This window comes from Neolamprologus multifasciatus, chromosome 14 (assembly GCF_963576455.1).
Source record: "Neolamprologus multifasciatus chromosome 14, fNeoMul1.2, whole genome shotgun sequence".
Lineage (NCBI taxonomy): Eukaryota > Metazoa > Chordata > Actinopteri > Cichliformes > Cichlidae > Neolamprologus > Neolamprologus multifasciatus.
In genome coordinates this window covers 15,152,283-15,176,325 of record NC_140452.1, presented here as the reverse complement: position 1 = coordinate 15,176,325, position 24,043 = coordinate 15,152,283, and the positions used below count along the sequence as shown (strand labels likewise).

Genomic DNA, 24,043 nt, shown 5'->3' with positions numbered 1-24,043 from the left:
ACGTAACAGGACGGCTGCTCCGTAGACTGTAAGCATCACGTTTGGTGGTTTTGCTGTATATTTTCAAAATATGTACTTTGCATACATAATAGATACAAAAAAAAACATATAGAAATATACGCAGTGGTTACGACAAAAGTCTTATGGGGGCTTTCAAACTCGCACTGGTTGTGCTGCAGGTAACGTGGGCGTGCCAGCGTGTTGAGTTATAGTAAAATGGCACTAGCTGTTCTTTTGTCCAATGTTCTTCACCAGCTGAGTGGCGCTTCCTGTTTTAAAGAAGCATTGCTTAAGATTACAGTAAGTTTACCACATTGTCCGGAAATGGCGTGTTGTGTCTTTCTGCAACATGTGCATGTACTCCCCTGGAGCTCTTCAATAATCTAACTTCTCAGCGAAATCCAAGTGCATGTTAGGTGTTTTTGACTTGGCATGCAAGGTCTGCGGGAGCCCTGTGCATCTCTCTTTGCTTTTGAATGCCGTGTCGCCCACTCACTGTCTCTGCCAGCCACTCAGCTTCCTGCAGCAAAGAAGCCACCTCTGCAGACTTGGGGACATTAATGTCCCCTGTTTGGTTGCCTCTTCCTCTTGGGGTGTTAAAACAAGGATTCCTTTGAGCCTCCCTGTCCAGCTGCACAGCGACATTCACAAGCACAAACACTACCTCCCTGTGTAATCACTTGCTACCCTGAGAAATGACAGCGGCAGTTTAAAAAAAGAAGAAAAGGAGAAATCAGGAAGATAGACGTGATGGAGATCCAGTGGGGAGACACGTGTCCGGTTTCAACAGTGTCACCAGGCCCTTGATGCTTCCTCCTTAGTAACTTAATTCTTTTGCCATGATTTGACAGTGACACAGAAAACTGTATCAGAAAGAGGCTTTAAGGTGTGGCCTATTTTTTTTTTCCTGTGTTGACACTTAAAAAGAACCCGAGAGTTCCCCTCTTGAAGTACACTGATGCTCATATGATTGCTCATCACTATCTCTCTCTAACTCTCCTCCTCCTTCCTCTATTGGTACTCCATTTGTGTTCACAATTCTAACTCTCTCTCTCTCACTCGCTCTCCCCTCCCCCTTGCACACGGCCACACACACACACAAACACACACAAACACACACACACAGAAACTGATGTGAGTTCCCCTATCTATCAGAGCCAGTTCCTCCATTTAAGATGCTGACTTGTTTATGTTGAGGGGACGAGTGAATGACTGTTGCGAGTTTTTTCACTCTACTTCGAGGCTTCTTTGGGGCATTTTGTCGTGGCATGTCTGCTTTGTTGCAGGAAACGGAGGCATGAGGTCTGCTTTGTTACTGATTTGTGGTTGACAGATAAAGCGAGAAGGAGGTTAACTCACTCATAGAGTCGTTTGATAAGCAGGACTTAGGCGCGGAGTTTAGTCGATGAGTGTAGGTGAGCAGCCTTCGACCTCGAGCAGCCCTCCCTGCTGTGCCTGCTCTTGCTGTCCAGTGCACAGTAACACATAGAGGACACAGAGGAGATAAAGGAGGAGCAAGGCCAACCATGGAGCTGTAGAGACGTGCTCAAATGCCTGTACGGATCACCAGTGGAGGAGGAGTGTTGCTGAGGAGAAGAACTCTGCCATGAACAAGAACAAAAGGTAATTAAATAAGAAAAAAAGAGACAGGGCGTTAAAACTGAGAGTTCGCTGCTCGCAGAACCATTTGCACCTCAGTTTCTTAACAAGTGTAAGTCTAAGTATGTGTCAGCAGCAAGTGTTTTGAGTGCAGCAGTGATGTGTGAACATTGAGGTTGTAACTGAGATGTGGTGTGGTTTGTGCAAAGGTTCTTGACAAAGTCAAAGAGAAACAAGGACATTTATTTCTGCATCTAGTGTATGCCTCTTCTGCCATTTATTGTCATATTCAACACTGTGCACATGGAGGCTTTGGGTTAAAATAAAGGCTGCAGCTAATGTTTTGACCTGCATATCAGTGAAGACTATCAACTTCTCAAATTATTTGTGTGTACTGCACACAAGTGAGAGCCAACATTCAACAGTTGTGCGTGCCTGTGGAGAGCTGCCTGCTTGCCTTTCCATGGAAATGTGTTCTGCTTTTCTGTTCTATCCAGTAATCTCCTTTTTCACGTCAGTGCAGTGACGTTTTTTGCATTCGATTTTAGATACAGCAGAGAACCTATATGTTTGTGTTTTCAGAGGCATTTTTTACTGCTGCAGTTGTGACCACAGATCTTATCTGATTACTTGGAATGAAAGGGTTGTATGTTAAATGTTGAGGTAGTCAAATGTGAGTTTTGTCCAATTAGTTACCTGAGTTTGAGGGTATGGTTTCCCCTTCAGTGGCAAGACTGTCTAGAACTATCACATAAGGTCAGCATTGTATTTTTTATCAGTTATGCATATGAGTTTAACAATATGTAAGAAAATAAATAACACATTCCTGAAATGTAGAAATCTTTGTAAAATCTCTAAAAAAAAAAAAACCCAAAGAGAAGCATGGAACAAACTCAACGTGGAACTAAATTGTAATAGTGGAAATTAGGGAAGTAAGTCACATTAGAATTATTGTTATAGATTAAACATACATGTGTGTATACCAGAGAGAGAATTTCCAAAAATTGGAGAGAACATAGTGGAGTGTTTAGTTGAACAGGTACAGTACTGAGTAAAAGTCTTGAGCCACTCCTCATTTCTTGATAGTTTGCTTCCAAGCAGCCAGACTTTCTTGTAATTGTAAAGTGCTCTTGAGCAGTGTCCTAAGGGTCTTTCAGTTTTTTGGGGGGGATATTGGCTGTCTTTTACCTGAACATTTTCAAGGGAATATTTTGTTCTGTTTTTTGTTATTGTTATTTCATCATTAAGCCACTTAACAACAACCTATGAATCATTCAAGTATGAAAAAGGCACATAACCTAAGGAATGAATCCATTTTAATTTGTATATTTAGGCATTTTGCTATTAGCAGTCTGTCACCAAAAAAAGCACATCATTTATTCCCGTTTCTTTAGTTGAACTTTGACACACATAATATAGTATTTGTGCTTGATTCCCAAAGATCTAGTTAAAAATGGCATGGATTGCAATGTGTGCTTAGAAATTATGGCAAATGAAGGGCAAAACACAAAGTATCAGGACTAGCAAACTATCTATAGCAGATAAACATTATCTAAATGTCAAGTCTGTAAGAAATAGGAAGAAGAATTTTCAAAGATGTGATACAGGACATGAGAAACACATCTGACCCTTCAGTCGATCAAGCTACTATCTGCTAAAGGTTCACCAGAAATGGTCTCAGTGGAGGATTGTCCTCAGTATTCACAGAGAAGGTCAGGAGAGAGGTACAACAGTCAGTGTCTATAGCCATCTGTAAAACACAGTGGCAGCTCTGTCATGGTGTGACGCTGCCTTTCTGGTAGTGTTGTTGGAGGTCTTGCCATTAATTACTTTTGAATACACAAAGGTACTGTCAGATTTTGATTGAGCATCCAAAGCATCTGAATATCCGGTTTTTCATTTTTCAATGTGACAATGATCCCAAACACACTGCCAATTCATTAAAAACATACCTGGATTGAAAGCACATAACAGAACACTATAGGTCATGGATTGGCCTCCCCAGAGCTCAGAGCTCAACATTATTGAGGGAGCACTGGAAGATCTTGACAGAGAACAGAACAAAGGGTAGCCAGCATCCAAAAATGAACTTTGAATGCTCTTGAAGAGGCAACGTGACCTATTCCTGAGGACTATTTAAAGAAATTACAGGAAAGCTTGACTACTCATTATAATTGAAAAAACAGTGTTTCTATACTGTATCTCGATGCACACTTGAATGTTTTAATGAATGGCTGCCCCTAGCTCCCATTTTCCTAGCAAAATATAAAGAATTTGGGGATTTCTCAAGACTTTTGCACAGGACTATATGATTGCACTATTTACAGTACTGAGGAGGGGAGGGGTCAATAGCTCCTTGCAGAAGATGCATCCTCTTGATGCAGAGGGAAACAAGAATATGGGTTGGGAGAGGGGAGAGCAGGGGAAAAGAGCAGTACACAAACAAGGCCTTCAAAGGGCCTGGGCTTCAATTAATCAATTAAGGAAAGAAAGAGAGGAATTTGCATATCCCCCCGCCAGTGTGAGAGCAGGAGCAAGGGGAGGGGGTTACTGGATCTTTAGCCAGGAGTCTCAACACAGATGGGAAAGAGAGTGAGGGGGATTTCCAGAGAGAAAAGGAGAAGCTGTTTCCTGAATGGAATGAATAGAACAAGGATGAAGGAAGAGGAAAAAAGTGAGCAAAGTAGGAGTTAGTGAGGAAAATGAGGAATGGAAGGTCTTCCTAAAAAAAGAGTCAGTGATGCAATGGAGCAGGATACAAATTAATAAGTATGTCATGTCATGTCATGCGCACAAGGATTTTTTTTTTCAACACAAAGGTTGTTCCTATAGATGACATGCTAAATAAAGGGAGTGCTTTTTATGCAAGTTGCCCTATGCTTTGGAAAAAAGTCAATGCAAATTCCCAAACAGTAACTGTGTTCTAATTTGCATCCATATCCACTACACTCTATTTTCAAATAGCTCCCTGTCATTGAAGGTGGTCAGTGTCACTACACAGAAAACATACCTTTGACTGATGTTTTGTGTGTTACCTACTCAGCACTCGGGGGAAATTCCCTGAATAACGTTATGACATCAACAACATTTCCCCGTCAGCATTTCTGTTTGTAGTTGCCGTGTCTCACGTATGTGCAAGTGCTTTGACAGCAGGTGAATTCACTGAGAAAGGTGATATGTTGCAAAGGACATTGAGATTAGAAAACCACTCAGTTTTGTTTTTAAATGTACAAAATTAGTGTACATACTTCAATCCAAACACGTAAAAGAAATAACGGACTTGGAAACACTTGAGAACATAGAACATAGAGATTCTCATAATTTATCGAGACTGTTAACGAATAAGGTGATTATTGGTTCATTTTCAATCTGGATCAGGTAATATGTTGTTCATACTTTTAAGTCAGTGTTATCTGCATAGTCAAAATCATAAATTGCATTGTTTTTTTAATCGATGGAATTCACAGTCTCTACAGAATGTAACAGCTTAACTTAAAGCAAAGACTTTACCCAGCATGAGATTTAAGTTTCACAGTACACTTTTGCAGAAACCTAAAAGGCAGCTAAGTATAGATAAAATGACAGAGGCATCTTGATTTCACAAGCTTTCCTCTCCTTAAAATATATTTGTTGAAAATGGTGCATGCTGTGCTGTTAATGTTAGTGTTTTGAATTCAGTAGCCAGACTGTGTAATGAGGCAGAGGGGAGGAGCACAAGAGGCAGATCTTTGTTGCCCAGCAGGTTTCCAAACCAGTCACCTGGAGCCTGAGTACGAGGAAGAAGAGTGATGGAGTCTGGTTCATCACTGACATCCCCCTAATGTCTGAGAGTGAAATATGTTGCATGATGACTAGATGGAACAGCACGTACAGGCAGCTTGTGGTATAAATAGATAAGTGAATGTCCCACATGTTCCTGTGTATCTATAAGTGTTCTGCCATTTTATATGTTTTTGAGTGTCTGGACAGTGGGTGCAGGTGTATGTTTAGTAATGCATAAACTATATGAGAATGTACCAATGTGGTGAGTGGGTTGGGGAAATAAGCTGAGTGCTTAGGTTAAAAGAAGGGGATGTAGGTCTGGTCATTCAGGGAACTTGTCACCAGTTCTCTGAACTCACAGTTGTTTCCTGGCAATTTCATCACATTATCTGCAGTATAGACTGACAGTTTCATATTGGTTACAAACTACTCAGTGTTTGCTCAGATGCACAAATACAAAATGTCTTAAGTGCAACACAAAGCTTCACCACCTTTTAAAAAAAATGACAGACACTCTTAATGGGCAGGTTTGTTGCAAAATGTAGTTTCATTAATGTTTGGTAATTGTGGATCTAGACTTCTCTTAAGTCTCTTGCAAAACTGAGGTAACTATACCAGTTAAAATGTAGATGAAAAAGCAAAGAATAGAAACCAATAAAAAAGTTAAGAATTTCACTGGTTATTGTGAAACACGGTCAGATATTGCACAACTGAGCCACTGATCTGAAGAGGAAGCATCAACATAATCATGAAACAGAAAACTGTTGCATTTAAGCATAAAATGTAGTATCTCTCCCTTATCTTTGTTGTCTAAAAAGTTGTTTTTGTAACTCTACTCGCACTTAGCATCAGTCCAGCTTCAGCGTAAAGTATGCACAAAGGGATGGCCTATATGCTATGACTAGGATGGATTCTCCTCATTTGCAAACTTCCATTGAAGTCCAAAAAAGGGAAAATTTGCATCAGCGTTCTGCCACATCAGTAGCAGGACACCAGTCACCAGTGTATGATTACTAAAACAAATGGGTCTTGTGGTTACATACTGTATCTATAGGCTGCGAGGTGAATCAAAGAGAGATCTTCCGCTCTTGCCTAGTTTACTTGTGAGATGTGGTAAATCTATTTTGTTTTCGACAACAAGAAAGCATAATTTCAGTGTCTTATAAACACTGATGGGTGATGTATTTTTATACTAACAGCATCCAAATATGTTTTGATGTTTTACTTTTTTAGACTTATAGATTTTTTTGTAACTTCAGTACCACTTATCAAAAACAAAAGGACTTATAGCAGTCACTATGCCTTCTCTCATATTGTCTGTTCCAGATTTTCCATGACATTAATAGGAGTTTAAAAATAAAAGTTGCGGTTAAAGAAAAAAAAAATCCCCATCAAAACTAATTATAAAGTTTCTAAAAGCACAGGAGTGAAAATACAGTACAACATTTAAATGTGTGACACAACTGGCCACCTATCTAATGTCAGTAATGAAAAGTCCCCCACTACTTCAAGTCTTTTACTTATTTGACAAATTTAGAGAAACGTCTGAGCTGTTGCGTGCAGTTAGTCTGCTTGTGCATGATGGCTCAGACAGCAGCAGAGCTGTAGCAGAGCTTATCAGATGTGGGGAGCTGTGTTTCCTCTAATGCTGGCTCGAACTATCTCGTCACACATTGTTCTACTTTTTTAGGCTACTTATGCTCCCCTTTTCTCTCCCTCTCTCACTCTCGCTTTCACTCTCTATCTGCCTTTCTGTCTGTCTCATTTTCTTAGGAAGTCCAATGTGGAGAGTCCTGGTGTGCTAAAGGGCAAAAAGCTGGTCCACCGGAGGAGGAATACATGTCCCAGTCCTCAGGACATCACCCGGGCCCTGCAGAGCCCCAGTTCTGCTCCCAGTGCCAGTGCTGCCAGCCTGGATGACCTCATACAGCGCTGCCTAAACTGCTTTGGTCAGTCTCTGTTGCCATGTGGTTTTACACTTTAACAACAACAAGGTTATATAATTGAGGGATGAGGGAAAGTGTGGGGGGTGGGGGGTGAGAGAAACTGACAGGGTGGGATGGAGAGAGACAAAGAGCAGTCTCATACAATCAAGCTTTGTTCTGTTGGGTTACAGAAGCCAGCCAGTCATTCCCATGCAATGTTAAACTATACAAATCTCTCTATCTCTATCTCTATCGCCTCCTCTGTTGGTGTATCAGTCAGTTCATTAAAATTACACAAATACATGTTTTGGATATCATCTGTTAAAGGTCCTGAAATGTGACAGTAGAAAAACTCAAAATAATGATGTAGTTAACTGGCATAATATAAAGCTTTCCTAGGGAAATGTTAAATGTAAAATAAAACTAGGTAGTTTGGTTGTACTGAACCTTTAACTTATAATTAATATATATTTCTGTTGATAAAAACAGGCATACCTAGAGAAAGTCTGAAATCTCCACTCTACCTGAGCTGCTTGGTGTGACATAAACTCGTTGCCTATTGCACTGTTTGTTGTTTTTAAAATCACATTAATCCGCCTCCTGTGAATCCACTGCTCCGTTTTGCTTGCAGATTCAGAGGGCAAGACTTCCAGCCCAAGAGGGACCCAGTTGGTCCACATGACCCTGATGATGCACAGCTGGGTTGTGCCATCTGAGGCATTTGCCCAGAAACTTCTCACTCTATATCCTCCACTGCCACTCAGTGTAATACTCTGGTTCCACTGGTGCACTGCTCCCAATCACATGGCCATGTTAATTAATCAGATCAGGAAACAAGCATGGCTTTGTTTTGCACTCCATGTTTGCAAAGCAGATTTCAAGTATATATCCCTACTGTTTGGTATAATTTGCACAGTGTGTTTAGAGCCTTGACTATTATTCTTACTTATAAGGACTGTCCCTCCGACAAGAGAGGACTCAGGCGGACACAGATCCGCCACCTTGCCAGGTGAGTAAGGACACTCGAGACCTTTGAATGATGGAGTACGACGGAACTGGTTATCCTGCTCTATTTGCGAGTAGTAAACATGTTTTCTGTTTTGCTTTGTGGCAAGGCAGTGGATCAGCCAGTTCCCAGCGGTATTTGAGGTGGACCCCCACCTTGAACAGACCATGGGGGACCTGTGGGCACTGGTCCGGTCAGATGGAGAGGAGAAACACTCGCAGCTCATCGAGAACTCCTGCTTGTGAGTCATGTTTTTGTTTGATTTACCGTTGTACCCTGAAAAAACTGCATATATATAAATATGTCTAAAAACAGTTAAAAAATATATATATATATATATATATAAACAATCAACAATTCTATAAATAGAATGACGATTTTTGTCCTGTTGCTTTTCCTAGAAGCCCTCACCTGAACATATCACAGGCACCCTCACCTTCTGTGAAGAAGAGGAAGGTGTCTTTAATATTCGATCACATGGAGCCAGACGAGATGGCTGAGCATCTCAGCTACCTTGAGTTTAAGAACTTCTGTAATGTATCAGTAAGTTCACCAAACAACTTCTCACTATTTCTTAGGTTTTTCACACAATGAGACAACATGATGTTGCCATGACTCACATGGCAACATGATGTTGCCATGTTAGTCCTGAAATAAGCACTCAGAGTTGATGAATATGCATAGTCAAGTTTTACTTTTGGTATCATTATTAGTAGCAGTACATTATGTGGTTATGATAATTAGTCCTCTAGTAAAAATGTTATTATAGCCTAGTAGCAAAATTAATGGATAAAACATAAAATCATCTAAGATTCAAGCTAAAGGTCTTTAGTTAATCATTCTTTGTCAGCGTTTGAGGGTTTTTTTGTTAAACAGTGTAGTTTAATGGCATCTTCATTCATTCTACACACCGCTGAGCATGAAGTATGTTAAAGTAAAAATATTATACTGTAAAAATGTTAAAGGTTCACTGTATTTTTGACAGTTTAAATGGTGACACTTTCCATGAACATTGGTCATTTTGTTTTGATCACACTATCAGTAATATGTTATTTGTAAGAACAGGTTTTTCTGCCACATTGTGAGAAATCCTGTTGCGTAACTTGCATTGTAGTTGATGGCATTTCTAACTTTCAATAGGAAGTGTGAACACTTTATGGGAAATGGTTTCAGTGTATCAATTTGCCTAATAGTACCTACATCTATAGTCTCAGTCCCTTTACAAAGTATTAATAAATGGTGCCATACAGCTGATAGTGGTTACCGTATCTTTTGGTTTTACTGACAGTCAGGCTCCTTCCAGATGTTCCAGATGGTTTGTGAAATTGCAAAGTTGTGCCACAACTTTTTCTTTTACTCTGAAGCCACAATCAGAAGATAAAATATTGCTTTATTTTTTATGAGAAAATGATTCAAAATGTTAAAATTACGAATAACCTTTATTGCTTGAACTCTTTTCTAATCGGACAGTTCTTGGATTACCGCAGCTATGTAGTACGGGGTTCAGTCCGGGACAATCCTGCTTTGGAACGTTCAGTGATGATGTGTAATGGGGTCTCCCAGTGGGTCCAGCTGATGATTCTTAGCAGACACACAGCCCAGCAGAGAGCCCAGGTCTTCACCAAGTTCATTCATGTGGCTCAGGTAAAGTACCTGGGGAGGCAACATCACAAAAACTGGAGTAAAGAACTAAGACACATTTTGGTTTGGCTGCCAGGAGGTCTACTGTTTCAGGTGCACTTTTTCTAATTGACATTTATTTCTTATGCTCTTTTCCATTTAGAAACTTCGATCTCTGCAAAACTTTAACACTCTCATGGCCGTAACTGGAGGCCTCTGTCACAGTTCAATCTCCCGCCTCAAAGACACTTCTAACCTGCTGCCTCCTGATGTCACTAAGGTATTTTAAATATTGCGTGTAATCATGAGTCAGTGTTAGTGCCTGTCACGCCACAAGGGTGTAAACGTTTAGACATTGCTTTGCTTAATCATTGTAATGTCTGTTTCTTCACCTGCTAAGCCAGTAAGTGGTGTTTCTGGTAATTCTTTATCTTTTGTTAGATATGGTGGCATTCAAAAACTGATTTTTGCATGTCATACACATCAACTAAACTTACTGTACGTATGAGAAAGAATGTTTTGGGGCGTAACATTAACTCAGAGAAGTGTTTGGTACACATCGCATTTTTACCTCTTGTTTTTCCTGTGTGGGACAACACCTTCAACTGCCCTCTTGGGGTTGCTTTGTGATATCCTGACAAGATTTTTATAGATTTTTACATTTTTAGCTGTATGGTCTCATCACAGCTAGACAGCTGTTTCTAGACAAACTGGACAAACGTGTGCAAAGGTTTGCCATATCTTAGATTACTCTTAGACGATTCACTGTTTTCCATTTAAACAAAAAAAAAATGGCTTAATTAAATATTTTAAAAATATATATTTTTTAAATCACTATTTGTTAATCTTTATTTTCTGTCAGGCTCTCAGTGAAATGACAGAGCTGCTCTCGTCGCGGAGTAATTACAGCAACTACCGTCGGGTTTACAATGAGTGCACCAGCTTCAAGGTTCCCATTTTGGGTGTCCATCTAAAGGATCTGATCTCGCTGAATGAGGCCTTGCCGGACTACATAGATGAGGAAAAAATCAACCTGAGCAAGCTGCAGCACCTCTATAGCAACATTAATGACCTGCTGGCCCTCCACAGCTGTACACCACCCTTTGAGGCCAACAAAGACCTGCTGCATCTGCTCACGGTACTAGAACAAGAAACAAGAAGGGGATTTTTACAAAGTTAGATAGCACGAAGTCACAAACATCTGAAATTCTGTTCTGTGTTAATGTTTCAGCTCTCCCTAGATTTATACTACACTGAGGATGAGATATATGAACTCTCATATGCCAAGGAACCCAAGAACCCCAAGGTTCAGGTCAGTAGAGCTGAAGTGAACTAAGCTCTTTGTAACAGTACACAGGTTCACACTTACTTTAACCTCTTCTTATAAGCGGGTGGACATTTGCGCACTTTCTGTGGGTGTAACGTGTTCTTCAAAACAAAAGCAGAGACGCAGTGCTTAAATACATCAAAGTTAGCCACATCAAAGCGCTGTACGTTAGAGAAGTGTATTATGTGGTGGGTGTGTGCTTTCTTGCTTGTCTGACAGTCTTCGTGTCTCATTGTTGCATCTGTTTGTCCACAGCCTGTAGCTCCAGTTAAACCCCCAGTAGTGGCAGAGTGGGGTTCAGGAGTCACCCCCAGGCTCGACCCTGACACCATATCTAAACACGTCAAACAGATGGTGGATGTGAGTATGTGACTTTGCAACAACCTGATGTCTCTCACTTCCTTATTACTTGGCAGCCTAAAGCAGAACTAGCAAACTGTTCCTTGACAAGTGGAACTGAATATCTGATCGTTCTGTTGCCCCCTGCAGTCCATAATGAAGAATTATGACCACAATCAGGATGGCTACATTTCGCTGGAGGAATTTGAAAAAATAGCAGCCAACTTCCCCTTCTCCTTCTGTACTCAAGAAACTGACAGGTGAGGAAGCTGCAGCTTACACACCGGCCTCTCGTCATGACCTAAATGCAAATCAGAGAAAGGACAACTTACTTACATCTATGTTGCACTTTGGAAAATTTTCTGCCTAGGGAGGGACAAATCAGCCGTGAAGAAATCACCTCTTACTTCATGAGGGGAATGTCCGTATGTGCCAAGTTGGGGTACAACTTCAATGACGCGCATAACTTCCATGAAACCACATACAAACGACCAACATTCTGTGATATATGTAGAGGCTTTGTGAGTGTCATTAGCTTTGTTTGTTGTTTTTTGTTTGTTTCTTTTTTCTTGTTGTTTTGGGTTTTGTAGAAATTTAGTCAAATTGTAATTTGTCATATCTTGCAGCTATGGGGTGTCACCAAACAGGGCTACCACTGTAAAGGTAGGCTCAGAAACACAAAAATAAACCTCTACGATCAGAGATCTTAACCTTTTAATCAACTGTCAAGAGTAATCAGCTTGATCTGAGCAAGAATTTGCCCAATAGAATAAGACAGAGTTTAAGAGGACAATTCTCTTAAACTCTTAAATTGAAGTAATTTAGTTTGTAGTGCTAAAAGCATTACAAAATTACACGTCAACACTGAAATAGGCTATGTTGTTCCAAAAACAATGGTCTGATTACTCTGGATAATCCACAAAACGTTTTCTTAATCTGAGTGAATGAATCCTTAAAGTGGTAGTGCTTCAAAAGCTTAACATTTTCTCTGTCTTCCAGACTGTGGGATAAACTGCCACAGACACTGTAGAGATCTGGTGGGAATTGAGTGCTTGAAGAAACACAAAAACACGACCGGGTCCTGTCCATGCACCCCTGCACCTGATTTAAGAACCAAGGGCAACAGCTGGAGTGCGTCCTTTCTTCTTCATATACAGTCCGCAAAGCACACACTGTTTTCTGTCAGTAAAAAGTCTCTAAAATTATTATTATTATTTTTTCCTGGTCAGGTTCGGAAGAGGAGACCTTTGTTTTTCCCCCGAGTAATGAAACAGAGCACCATAAGGGTACATCTGACTGGAAAAGTAACACCAGTGAATCAGTACTGTCCGACCGCTCCACTCAGACGGATCCTGGAGTTTGGACACCTGAGAAGAAGGACAAAAAGGGAAACCACCTTCACTCTCGTCCATCACTGAGAAAGGTGAGAAATGGTGCAAGTTCCTGCAAAGTGATCATTCAGAAAGGAAGTGTTTGTTAACCTTTTCTTCTCTGTGATCCTGTTTATGTGTGAAAAATGCCATGATTACATAAAATAAGCAAATATCAATATCCCTCTGCATAATGAAATATTCCAGCAAGGATTCATTTAAGATTAAAAACTTTGAGTTGCTACCAGACACAGTACAAAATGATAACTCCGTTAAGAATACTGTGAGCTTGGACTCCATATGTACATCTTTAAATGACTCCCTCTACTGTCGTTTTCATGCATGCTGTTATAAAACAGCAAAAGAATCCTTTTTTGTGTCCAGCTTGTCCATCTGACTGCTGAGACTTTACTACCTCATATTTTAGGCACTACTTTCAGAGTTAAAGCATTACAAGTGCAGGTTAAAACACTTTGCAAGACTTTGTGAAATGAGAAAAAACAAACAGTGACTAGTATGATTAATTTGATATTTGTTTTCCAGGTCAGCACTCTACCACACAGAACCCGCTGCTCCATGCCTGTTTCCTTCCTGCAGGAGAAGATGGAGGAGCTGCATCTGTACAAAGACAAAAGCAGGGAGCCAGACTGAGCACTCATTTCCCCACATGGACAAAGCACAGACACAAACACATTTTTTGGACAAAGCTGTGTCTGACTCGTGTTGAACTGATACTATTTACTGGCTACTTATTTTAGAAGGCCAGCAAAGGACTCATTTGTGTTTCAAGCATGGTTGTGTGATGTTTTTCATTTGATCTTTGTCACTGCTATTTTATTGGTTATCCGGCTCAGAAACATGGATTTTCCTACTGAGGAACACCTCATATTGTTTTGAACTGGTGCCTTGGTTTTCTGGTGCTAAACCACCTTACTTCCTAATTTATGCCAACCTATAGGCAGGCTTTTCCTGATCATACAATATATACACATGCAGGGTAGGAAATTAACACTAACCTCAACAAAACTGTGGTTAATTGTAACACTGGCAGCTATATGACAACTCGTCAATTTGGAAAGAATGGAAAACTATTTTAACTGTTATTTATTTGGCTGTTGATTGGATATTTGATATACAAACAGCTAATATATCAATTTATCGCGTGTCAAAAAGTTATATTATTGAGTTTTACCTTAGCATCTGTTAGCCCAGTTGGTAGTAGAGTTTTGCACATCAAATTCTAAATGGCAATATTGGATTTCATGTTTTTTACTCAATTGAGCTGTCAGAAAAAGTTAGTGAAAAAAATCACAAAGTATTTGTTATTGAAACTTCATCATCTATATTGCCCACTTGAATAGCAAAAGGAGCTTGTTAAGCCTAATCGGCCATCATGACAACAGTTTAAAATGTTCATTTCCTTCCCAATGTTTTTGACTGCACATGCATATGGTCCAAACTTGGCATATGATTTTTAGCTAAACGCTTCCTTTTGTTTTGTCCATGATTTACAAATGTTGGGGAAAAAAAGGTCGAAAAACATATCAATGATTAATCAGACAGTATGTGTTGTGTCTGACTTCGCTGAAGGGGAACAAAAGGACATTAACAAGTACAGGCATATACAACTGCATTTATTGTATAAAGACAAGACAGTTTGCGTAACTGATCAAAATCTGATTTTCATTTTCAGGTAGAAAACAAATGGTTTGAAAAGAATAGGATTAAACTACGAGACAAAATGCGCAATCACAAAGGGATGAAAAAAAAAACAAAAAAAACAAAACAACCCTGCACATAGAACTAGTCAACAAGAGTGGCAAAATATTTTTCTCAATCAAAGACTGGATTAAATACTACAGCATCAACACCTATTTAAAAAACGTGTTTCATAATGCTTGGTGTCTATTGCAGTAAATAAAATGTAAAATTGGTAACTGAAAATTAAAAAGCAAGACAGGACAGGGTCATGGATGTAAAAAGCATGCATTTTGTTCTTCTCAAAGCAAGCAAAAGTATTCAGGGTTTGCTGTACTTTTCCTGCCTTCTTCACACTATGAAATGTACAATTACCTCTTCAATCTGTAGTAAATGTGGATTTCATACATCCACACTGAATGCATTATCAATAACATTCATTAAATGTCTTGATACCTATCATCTACCACTTCACGGTCACTGCTTAGAATAAGACTTAATTCAGTAAAAATAATGAGAAGACATTAAACTGTATGTAATTTAGGTGTACACTGATTGATGGCAAATGAAGGCTACTGTGTTAAATCAGATGGAGGGTGTTATGGTTGGAGACACAATGTGGGACTGTACAAAAATCAATCTTCTGCAGTTATCAGAGGTGTTCAGGACACAGGTGGATGCAGGTACAGAAGCAGGAAGGAAGCTACTGGGAACCAGAAGATGAGCCTTGGCTGCCTTGTCCAGGGTAGCTGCCATACTGGCTGTAATATTGATTCCACTGGTTCTGATTCTGGTAGTACTGCTGCCACTGCTGAGCATACTGTAAATCAAAGCAAGAAGCATTTAGAGTTAAAAGTATGTTTACAAGTTTGAGATACTTCATCATCATTAAACCCTTCCCAAAGCCTTAAAGGTGGAGAAAGAAAGAAAGAAAAAAAAGGCTGAACACCGTTTTAAAGTGGTGAACTTTGTGATTCAGTTTTTCTACAGTGAAAACTTTGGATAAAACTTGGCCACCATCAGATCTATTACTACTAAAGTGAATTCATTAGGATTTCTGCCACTGGGCTCTATTAAAGTAACGGCTTGACTTCATAGGGCAAAAAATGGACGTTAGTGATACCTGCTGATACTGCTGGTTGTAGTTCTGCTGTGGCTGCTGTGGTTGCTGTTGTGGTTGCTGCTGCTGGTGGTTGTACGTCTGACCAGTGGCAGGTGTCTGGCTGTAGCTCTGACTGTATCCTGGGTACTGACTGTAGTTGCTATAGTAATTCTGGTTGTAGCTGCCCTGGTTGTACCCTTGATTGTAGCTCTGGCTGTAGCCCTGAGGGTGAAGAAGAATACAATGATATAATTTTTTCCTCCATTTTATAATTTATGGTGTTTTATCCATAAATGAATCATATTAAGTACCTGGTTGTATCCTCCTTTGTTGTAAGAGGGTGCGGTTCTGTAGCTTCCCCCTGACTGCTGACTGCGGTTATATCCACTTCGTGCATCAGAGCCTCCGTCACGGTAGCTGTTGCCCCACCTGTTCTGGTTATAGCTACCACGATTGTAGCCTGTAAAACACAACAAAAAGATGAAATATCTACAGACATTTATTGAACAATTTTATTTTACAAAAATGCTGTGCCAATGTAAAAGTCAAAGGAAGAAAGCAGGTGCAACATTTGTTAAACTGAGATCATTAAGTGTTCAGGAAAAATATGTTAACCTGAAAGTTCCAACTTTCTAGTTTGAAATTATCAAAAAATTAATAATATTTAAGAGTTCTTACCTCCTCTGTATCCACTGCCTCCGTCCCCACTGCGGTTCTGGTAGCCACCACGAGCTCCATCACGGTTGTCATACCGCTGGAAGCTACCACCTCCGCGGCCACGGAACCCACCAGACCTGTTATCGAAGCGTTTCTCAGGGGGTGGGCCAGCTTTGCGGCCCTCCTCATTGTACTGCTTCATCAACTTTTCAGCCTCGTCGCACTGCAGCTCAACGTACGTCACTGCCTCCAGGAAGTCGCAAGGCTCAGGGAGAGTAAAGTTGGCTTCAAGAGTGGCAGTGATGACCACAGGAAAGAGACAGCCCATCCAGCAAAAAAAGGATGGGAGAGAGAGAAAGAGGGGTAGGGGGTTGTAGTGAAGACCAAAGCAGCCACACCACCGGAAGACAAAATGAAAACTAATTACTATTGTACAGGGGAAAAGTACATCAGAGAAACTAAGAGCAGATAATGAAGCAGATGGTAGGGTAAAGGGAACAAAAATTACCTCCAAGGGAACATGGAGGAAACATTTGTTTAAAACAGACACAGGAGAGGAGGGAGACTTCAGTAAAGGTGGGGAGGGGGGCAAAGGACAACTAAAAAGTTGGTGAGAAGAGGAAACAGCTCTGCAAACCAAGGACAGCTGATGTGAGAGTGTTACAAATTAACTTACAAAAACATATGCATGTAAATGTGTCATTTGGAAACATTTGTTTCATGGAAGCCAATTGTGCAGTATTGGTTCTACTATTACAAAGCCGAAATCTCAGTTTGCAGGGCATCAGAAGTAAGCTGAATGGCAAGTGGTAGATACAGGGCAAAAAATAAGAATCAGATTCGTGTTGACTTTTTAAAAAAATATCCAGGTCTGATATCTGGCCAAAGGCTATGATGAGGGAAGGGGGGAGGGGGCATCTTCCAAGTTTGATTTTAGAGACAACACATAGAAAAAAAGTAGATCTGGTGTTTTATTTATTGTTTCCACAGCGTTCCTACCTTTCATTTCTAACACAGCATGATCGGGCACATCCTTCCCCTGCTCATTGGTTTGCTTTAATGTTCGTTCTTTTAAATCCTCGTCCGTGGGACAAATTACAATAGCCTTGCGTTGAAAACCTTCAAAAGGACGCATTTTTCGTCTCCTTGCTGATCCATAAACATTTGTCTAGCAATGGTGACAAGAAAGAAGTAGAAGCTTGTTTGTTATTGTTTATTTGTAATGGCTTTCCACTGGAAGGAAGCTGGAACCCTGCAATAATGAAGTGAGAGAGGTTTGGCTTGGACGTCAAGTCTACGTTTTTACTCAGGTACTATTGGCCTCTCGTCACTCCACAGACTTACCTCACGGTCTGTGCGTCCAGGTACCCAGTGACTGCTAAAGAAAGTTATTGTAAATAGAGGGACCCGGCGCTGACTAAACTTTCTGCTTTGTCAGACAACGCCAAGATGCGCGCACTCAATTATGAGTTAATTCAATGACTATGTGCTGATTGTAAATATGCTTCAAAAGCACTGCTACAATTACACAGAGCAGCAACTGAGAGAAGATGTGAGTATTTTGTATTTACCTCAAACATTAAAGAACTTAAATATGCCCTAGATGAACAGTTACAATGACAATACCGAAGGGCAATAATATTACAGTTACCATTTCGATTGAATTGATTTTCAATTCAGTTAATTCTTCTTCTATTGCGATGTAGCGATTATAAATGTAGAAATAGTCACCAGGTGTAATAGAAAATACATAAATATTTCATATCTTGCTCTGAACAACCTAATTTCATTATTATAAACTAAAATGTTAGATTTTTATCCCATAATATTCCATAACACTGATCAGCAGAAACGACTCATGGTTACATTTTGCTTTGATGACAGTGCCAACTGTCAAATGTAGCCACACTATAAATCACATTTTTTTCATAATCCTTGCAGCCTGTGTAAGAACTCAAAACCGAATTAAAATGCTTCAAAAATCCTCGTTTCAAATCAGGACTACAGCTCAATAACAAACACTTAATAATTACGCTTTATCTAAATTAGGCTTATAGGTGACATTAAAACTGCCAAAGCACAACTACCAAACTGCGCCATGCTATGACATTGAAATAGAAGACTTGCGGTTAGGACACTTTAAACAGCAAACAGCTCACAGTATTAACTTCAAACAATCTCTCTCTTCATCTAGCAGAACTCAGTGGGGTCTCCACTGACCAACAAACAACAAAGCAATGCCAATGTCAGTTAAATTTGTAATGAATATGATCTCACAATTTAACAGTGAGAAGCTTATACAAGCTCTTATTAGTAACCAATTTAGCTTTAAATATATGCAAAAAGGTAAAAAAAAAAAAAAAAAAAAAAAAAGGATTTCAGTTCCTTAATTTTTAAAGAAATCACATACCTGAAAGAAAACATTGTGTCTAAAGTGCCAACTTTACAACTTTTATCGAGTATAAACATGTCAGAAACGCACCATTTACCACAACATGCTGCTTCAAAAACAGCTTGCTAGTCTCATGGGTCCCTCAGACTTACCTTTACTCACCTTTTCTTCATACGAGCTCTTGTCCCATTCCAGACAACACATATATAACCTACCTGCAAATACTCACAGTTTCCACAGAAAAGCCACAGTCCACCATCAGACCCACCTACCTTTTTCCCACATTTCCTGAGCTCAAAGATCTGAAAATCTAAAAGGCTGTTAGTCAGTACTTACCTTAGGGGTCAATTTATTAAAAAACACACTCAAAAGTTCCATATATCTCACTTAAAAAATAGCTTTTAAAAAGCTATCAACTCTGTCTTATTAAATTAGCAACAGAAGGTGTTTTTCTTACTCACCAGTCAGAGCTTACTTGTTTCTCAACATCTTTACAAAGTCATGGTTTACTTGTACATTGTTGAAATTCACAAGACAAACAATACTGTATTATGACAGGGAATAGCAAGTGCAATATACTGCGGGATGAAAACATAACATATTCTGTCACTTATGAGAGCCATTAATCATTTTCGTTTACAATGCATGACAAGCAAGTGACAAGAGGGAGATCAATGCTTCTTCTACTCTATTATACACAGAGACCCCCTGAAAGATAAATAAATAGTCCATTAGAGAGAGAGTGATCATCAGGGCACATTGACTGACTGTGGTGAGTATTAAAGCAGAGTGTAACTGGAGGGGCAGTACCTGATCAAGGATGTAGTTGCGTCTCTTGCGGGCGGCGATCTCAATCAGCCGGTTCAGACACTGGGTGGCCTGCTGTATCAGAACATCCCAGCGCCCGGCGTAGTTCTTCTGGCGGCGCAGACCCATGACCTGGAGAAAAAGGAATACATTTTAAAATCTTTGTTTGAAAATAAATACAGACTTTGAACAGAACCAACATTCACAATGTAATGAAGAAAAACCCCCACAACAAACAAAACCAACCTTCATCTTGTCCATGATAGCATTTGTGCCCAGGATGTTGTACTTCTTGTCCGGGTTACTCTCTGCATGCTTTGAGGCCCAAGTGGTTTTTCCACAGGCAGGGAGGCCAACCATCATCAAAATCTGGGGGGGGGGGACGACCCCAAAACAAAACAAAACCTCTGATCAGTGCTGCATCAAATTTTTTATTTTGCGTACAATTAAATTTACAAATTGTGACTAACTTCCAATTAACAGTCAAGCATTTAGTCTCCCCAAAAAGACAACAGATTTGGGGCAAAAACCTCATGTACTGTATAGTCCAATTTCACTGCTAACTTACCTCACAATCAGACTTGCTGGCAGGTCCCTTAGTACCTCTGATCTTGTCCTCCATCTCCAGATTGTGGATGAAGGTGTATCCCTCTTGTGGGGGGAAGTAAGGCTCTCGCTTCTGTCCAAAGTTGAACTCAACCGCACAATTCTTAACCAGGACGTGAGGGAACAGGGCACGGCCTGCCAAGGCTTCTTTGGTTGTCCGGAAAGCCACACCCAAATGCACTCCATTCTTAGAGAAGCCCATCTCCACCTCGTCACCACTGTCAAAGTCCTTAAAGTGACAAAGCAAAGAAAATGTCTCAACTTGTAAAATATGCAAAATGCCAGCATTATGATAAATTACTACCATAATTACTGAATAAAAACACAATAACTAAAATAAAGAATACATTATTAAAGAAATGTGTGAAATTCTTATGTGATAAGCTTTAGAGAAAATGAATCAATTACTTACAATGTAACAACCGATGACATCATTTTCGCCAAACTTCTCACCAAAGTCTGAAAATTTACAGTCAACGGATTTTTTTCCTGTTCCTCCATATCCAAAGGAAAATGGCTCCTCGCCTAAAACATTGCAGGATAAAAACAATTGTTTTATTAGTTGACCGAGCAAACATCATGTTGAGTATTGTGACAGATGCTTCACTCACCAAGCTGAGTGCTGCAGTGGTTGAGAGACCACCCAATTCTGACCACATGGGGATCAGGCTCACTGCTGGGGAGGTGCTTCACAGGAATTTCTTCATTGATCTTAAAAACAAAAAACAAAAAGTCAAACACAATCAGAGTAAGATTTTTGCTTGCCTAATACATATATGCGTGTGTCTGTGTGTGTGTGTGTGTGAACCAGAAGGATTACTTTACATTAGTTCAAAAACAAACAAAACAAAAACAAAAGAAAAGTTAACCAGAGCTTCTATAAAAATGGCGTTTTCAACTACATTGGTTTAAAGGCCAACAGGATAATGCTATTCTTACATTTGACAATAATGCTTGTTAATAGTAAAGTTTCCCCATCCACTATATCAATAATTAACACAAAGTTTTCATGTATCAGTAACCATTACACAATACCAAATTGGTAGCATTTCATAAAATAGGTCTGACCTCATCAGCATGAATCATCTGTCTAGCTTTAAAACTACTAAGCCTTTAGACAAACGCATCCATTTACCTTCATCTCATAGCACACGCGTCCCTGGCTGACTCCATGAGTTGCTCGTGCCCCAGCCCAAAGGTAAGCAAAGCCTTCAATGGTCAGTGGATAACCACTGTAGCGGTCACGGGAAACTTTGAAGTGCAAATCACAATTGTCTGAAAACCAAAGAGTTAAGCACAAAGCATCAAACACTTCATATATATCAGTCATAAGATGGTAGTCTACATCTCTGCAGCAATAGTGGGCGCTCATTATCACTGTAGATTAGAGCAGAGCATACATATATTTAAAATGTTACACGTAATCCATTAACAAAAGCATGTCGTGAATAAATGATTGTATCTGCTACAACAGTCCAACTTCCCATAGTCTCTGATATTTATAAACAACCATAGACAGCACACTGACACTAGTTTGTTTGTTTGTTTTTTTCACACACTATTTAATGTACCATACTTACATGTATCAATTGTAACAAGAGTGTCATCTATGTTCTCCTCTTCATCTTCAGCAGGAGGCTGTGGTGTTCGGGATCTGTACAATAACACCAGAGTATTTATTGTCATACACTTTGCCTTATCCATTCTGAGTGTAGACAGTTGTGTTAACTTAGAAAACCATGTAGAAGCCCACCTCTTCTCCTCACGGTGCTCATAATAGCTGTAGCCCCTGTTCTCCTCATACGGCCTCTTACGTCCATAGTGTCCACCTCTCTCACCTTCAGTTTTGACTTGCTCTGGCTGGCCCGCGGTATCTTGCTGATTATCTTGTTGCCTTTCACCTGCACCCTCAGATTCATCTTCCATTTTGACCTCTACTTTAACATCTATAATTAGACATGAACAAACATAACACATTTTAGCATGAAAACAAGTTGTTGAATTTTTTCTACTAGGTATGAGAGCAGTTTGAGTGTTGGGTTTACATGTCTTTACTGTATTGCCAAAGTCCATGAGGAAAATTTTACACTACCTTTACCATCATTTAGTTTAAGCAGATCACTGGGTCATTGTGCCACCTCTGCATGTCAGCAGTAAGTAGCAGTAAAACTTGAATCTCTGAAAAGCGTTTCTATTCTCAACCAGTGCCATCAGAGATTAATACAAGACTATAAAAATCAACTGAGTAATAAAAGTAATGAAAAATTACCTTGTCTATTCTTTTCATTCTCCTCCTCTTCATTCTCTTCCTCCTCCTCCACTTCCTCCTTTGTTGCAGGCTTGGTCTCTTCCTCAGACATCATGTCAGTTTTCTGAATATCCTCATCTGCTGTGAAGTCGGGCACATTGTGACCCGAGTCTGAAGGAGTCTGACTTTCGTAGGGGTTACCTTCTGCCTCCTCTTCTTCATAGTAACCACCTGAATCTCGGCCCTCATCTTCATCTTGAGGGGCATCACCTTCAGCTTCATCACCACCACCATAGTCCTCAGCTGCTTCTGAATCTGGAAATGTAAAATTTTTAAACTTAGTTTAGGTGTTCTAAAGGTTGTAAAGTTAAAAGTTTGGTGACATTTCCCAACTTTGAAACTTTAATTTATACTTAAGTACAGTGAAGTGCTTAAAATGTAATATCAGCAAAGGGCAGAAACTGGATCAAAGTCCAAAACAACGTAATAAAACTAGTTTCATGGAAGTGACATGCTTAATGAAATAATACTTTACCTTGCTGCTCTTGTGCATCCGTGTCATCTTCATTGTCTTGGTAGTCATCCCCGTATTCCTCTTCCTGCTGCTGATCCCCTTTATCCTCTTGCTCACCAGCATCAGCCTGAGCTTCAGCCTCCAGAGCGGCTTTCAGCCTCTCTACGAGGTCTGCCTTCAGGCCTCTGGTGTCCAGGCCACGGCGCTGGAGCTCTTCTTTTAACTCATTGACTTTCAGTTTCTTCACGTCAACACTCATTGTGATTTTGGATGTCTGCTCGGTGCTTCTTGTCTTTATTTGCTACAAAAAATTGGGATGAAATGTTCAGGTACTGCTAAAAACACTGCCTATAACTTTCAAATGTTATCTGCTGCGCGGCACCGTGCCCACAACCAAATAGGCTGCGTTAGCCGTTTAGCTAAGCTAGCAACGCTGGACAGATTCTGTAAGAATATACAGTGTTCCACTACACGTCTGTGAACCATTAAACTCGTGTTTTATTGCAGCCGTTACCAATATAACCCTTTGCAAGACAAAACTATTCCTAAAATAGATGCTATTGCTATTACTCATCTAAATATCTCGCTGAGCGCCTAACCTTCTTAGCCTAGCATTAGCTAACGCACCGACAGCCGCTGCAAGGGAAGAAACTTTAACTCAGACAATAAGCAAGCTGCGACCCATACTTTATGTCTGCATGCAAGTCCAGGAGAAAATGAACTGTGCATTCCGCTTATAGTTTAGTACTAAAGCGGAATATGTTAACAAAACAAGGTTGAGGCCTACCTCCTTTCACCCAAGTTGCGCGGGCAAGTCGTGTTAGAAGACTGAAAGAGTTGCTACCGCCCCCTGGCGCCACAAAGCGGACCAAACTCAGAACCGGAAGTTAACCAGAGCCGGTTGGTTGAATTTATTATTCTACTGCAAATGTAAAACACTAGGGTGCACTTCTTTGAGCTACCAAATAGCGCGAGTTTACCATTAGCTAATTTGTACCATATAATCTTAGATTAAATCAAAGAGAACAATGTTCTGTATGTTACGCGTTAAGCACTTGGAGCGTTTCAAAG

The 24,043-nt window shown here is 40.0% G+C and overlaps 2 protein-coding genes across 3 annotated transcripts; one reads left to right on the top strand and one right to left on the bottom strand.

Moving 5' to 3' along the window:
• Nucleotides 1-308: 308 nt before the first annotated feature.
• On the top strand, nucleotides 309-17,365 carry rasgrp4 (RAS guanyl releasing protein 4). Its single transcript, XM_085130892.1, has 17 exons — nucleotides 309-1,623; nucleotides 7,135-7,310; nucleotides 7,918-8,029; nucleotides 8,233-8,295; nucleotides 8,402-8,533; nucleotides 8,694-8,835; nucleotides 9,763-9,936; nucleotides 10,076-10,192; nucleotides 10,775-11,050; nucleotides 11,144-11,224; nucleotides 11,495-11,599; nucleotides 11,729-11,838; nucleotides 11,949-12,099; nucleotides 12,205-12,241; nucleotides 12,578-12,709; nucleotides 12,808-13,001; nucleotides 13,492-17,365. The coding sequence occupies exons 1-17, from the start codon at nucleotides 1,607-1,609 to the stop codon at nucleotides 13,597-13,599; spliced, it is 2,127 nt and encodes a 708-aa protein (XP_084987018.1). The 5' UTR covers nucleotides 309-1,606; the 3' UTR covers nucleotides 13,600-17,365.
• hnrnpul1 (heterogeneous nuclear ribonucleoprotein U-like 1) lies at nucleotides 14,566-23,888 on the bottom strand. Of its 2 annotated transcripts, none has more exons than XM_085130886.1 (16): nucleotides 23,760-23,888; nucleotides 22,994-23,273; nucleotides 22,480-22,773; nucleotides 21,964-22,156; nucleotides 21,791-21,864; nucleotides 21,346-21,485; nucleotides 20,822-20,921; nucleotides 20,623-20,735; nucleotides 20,173-20,439; nucleotides 19,851-19,973; nucleotides 19,608-19,736; nucleotides 17,405-17,573; nucleotides 16,427-16,690; nucleotides 16,060-16,208; nucleotides 15,770-15,970; nucleotides 14,566-15,466 (listed from the first exon to the last, which is right to left on the bottom strand). In XM_085130886.1, the coding sequence occupies exons 2-16, from the start codon at nucleotides 23,229-23,231 to the stop codon at nucleotides 15,350-15,352; spliced, it is 2,571 nt and encodes an 856-aa protein (XP_084987012.1). In that variant the 5' UTR covers nucleotides 23,232-23,273; nucleotides 23,760-23,888; the 3' UTR covers nucleotides 14,566-15,349. The 2 variants fall into 2 exon arrangements, with proteins under 2 accessions (XP_084987012.1, XP_084987011.1); XM_085130885.1 differs by lacking the exon at nucleotides 23,760-23,888 and adding an exon at nucleotides 23,660-23,681.
• Nucleotides 23,889-24,043: the final 155 nt, after the last annotated feature.

What these genes read in the sequence shown, in the direction of transcription:
- rasgrp4 (XM_085130892.1), top strand. An exon ending in GCCCAGAAACTTCTCACTCT is followed by an intron (nt 8,030 to 8,232) that starts ATATCCTCCACT and finishes TATTATTCTTAC; the next exon opens with TTATAAGGACTGTCCCTCCG. An exon ending in CTCGTCCATCACTGAGAAAG is followed by an intron (nt 13,002 to 13,491) that starts GTGAGAAATGGT and finishes TTTGTTTTCCAG; the next exon opens with GTCAGCACTCTACCACACAG.
- hnrnpul1 (XM_085130886.1), bottom strand. Translation starts at nt 23,231, where the DNA reads ATGAGTGTTGACGTGAAGAAACTGAAAGTCAATGAGTTAAAAGAAGAG. An exon ending in GAGCACCGTGAGGAGAAGAG is followed by an intron (nt 21,865 to 21,963) that starts GTGGGCTTCTAC and finishes GTTATTGTACAG; the next exon opens with ATCCCGAACACCACAGCCTC. An exon ending in CCACTGCAGCACTCAGCTTG is followed by an intron (nt 20,736 to 20,821) that starts GTGAGTGAAGCA and finishes GCAATGTTTTAG; the next exon opens with GCGAGGAGCCATTTTCCTTT.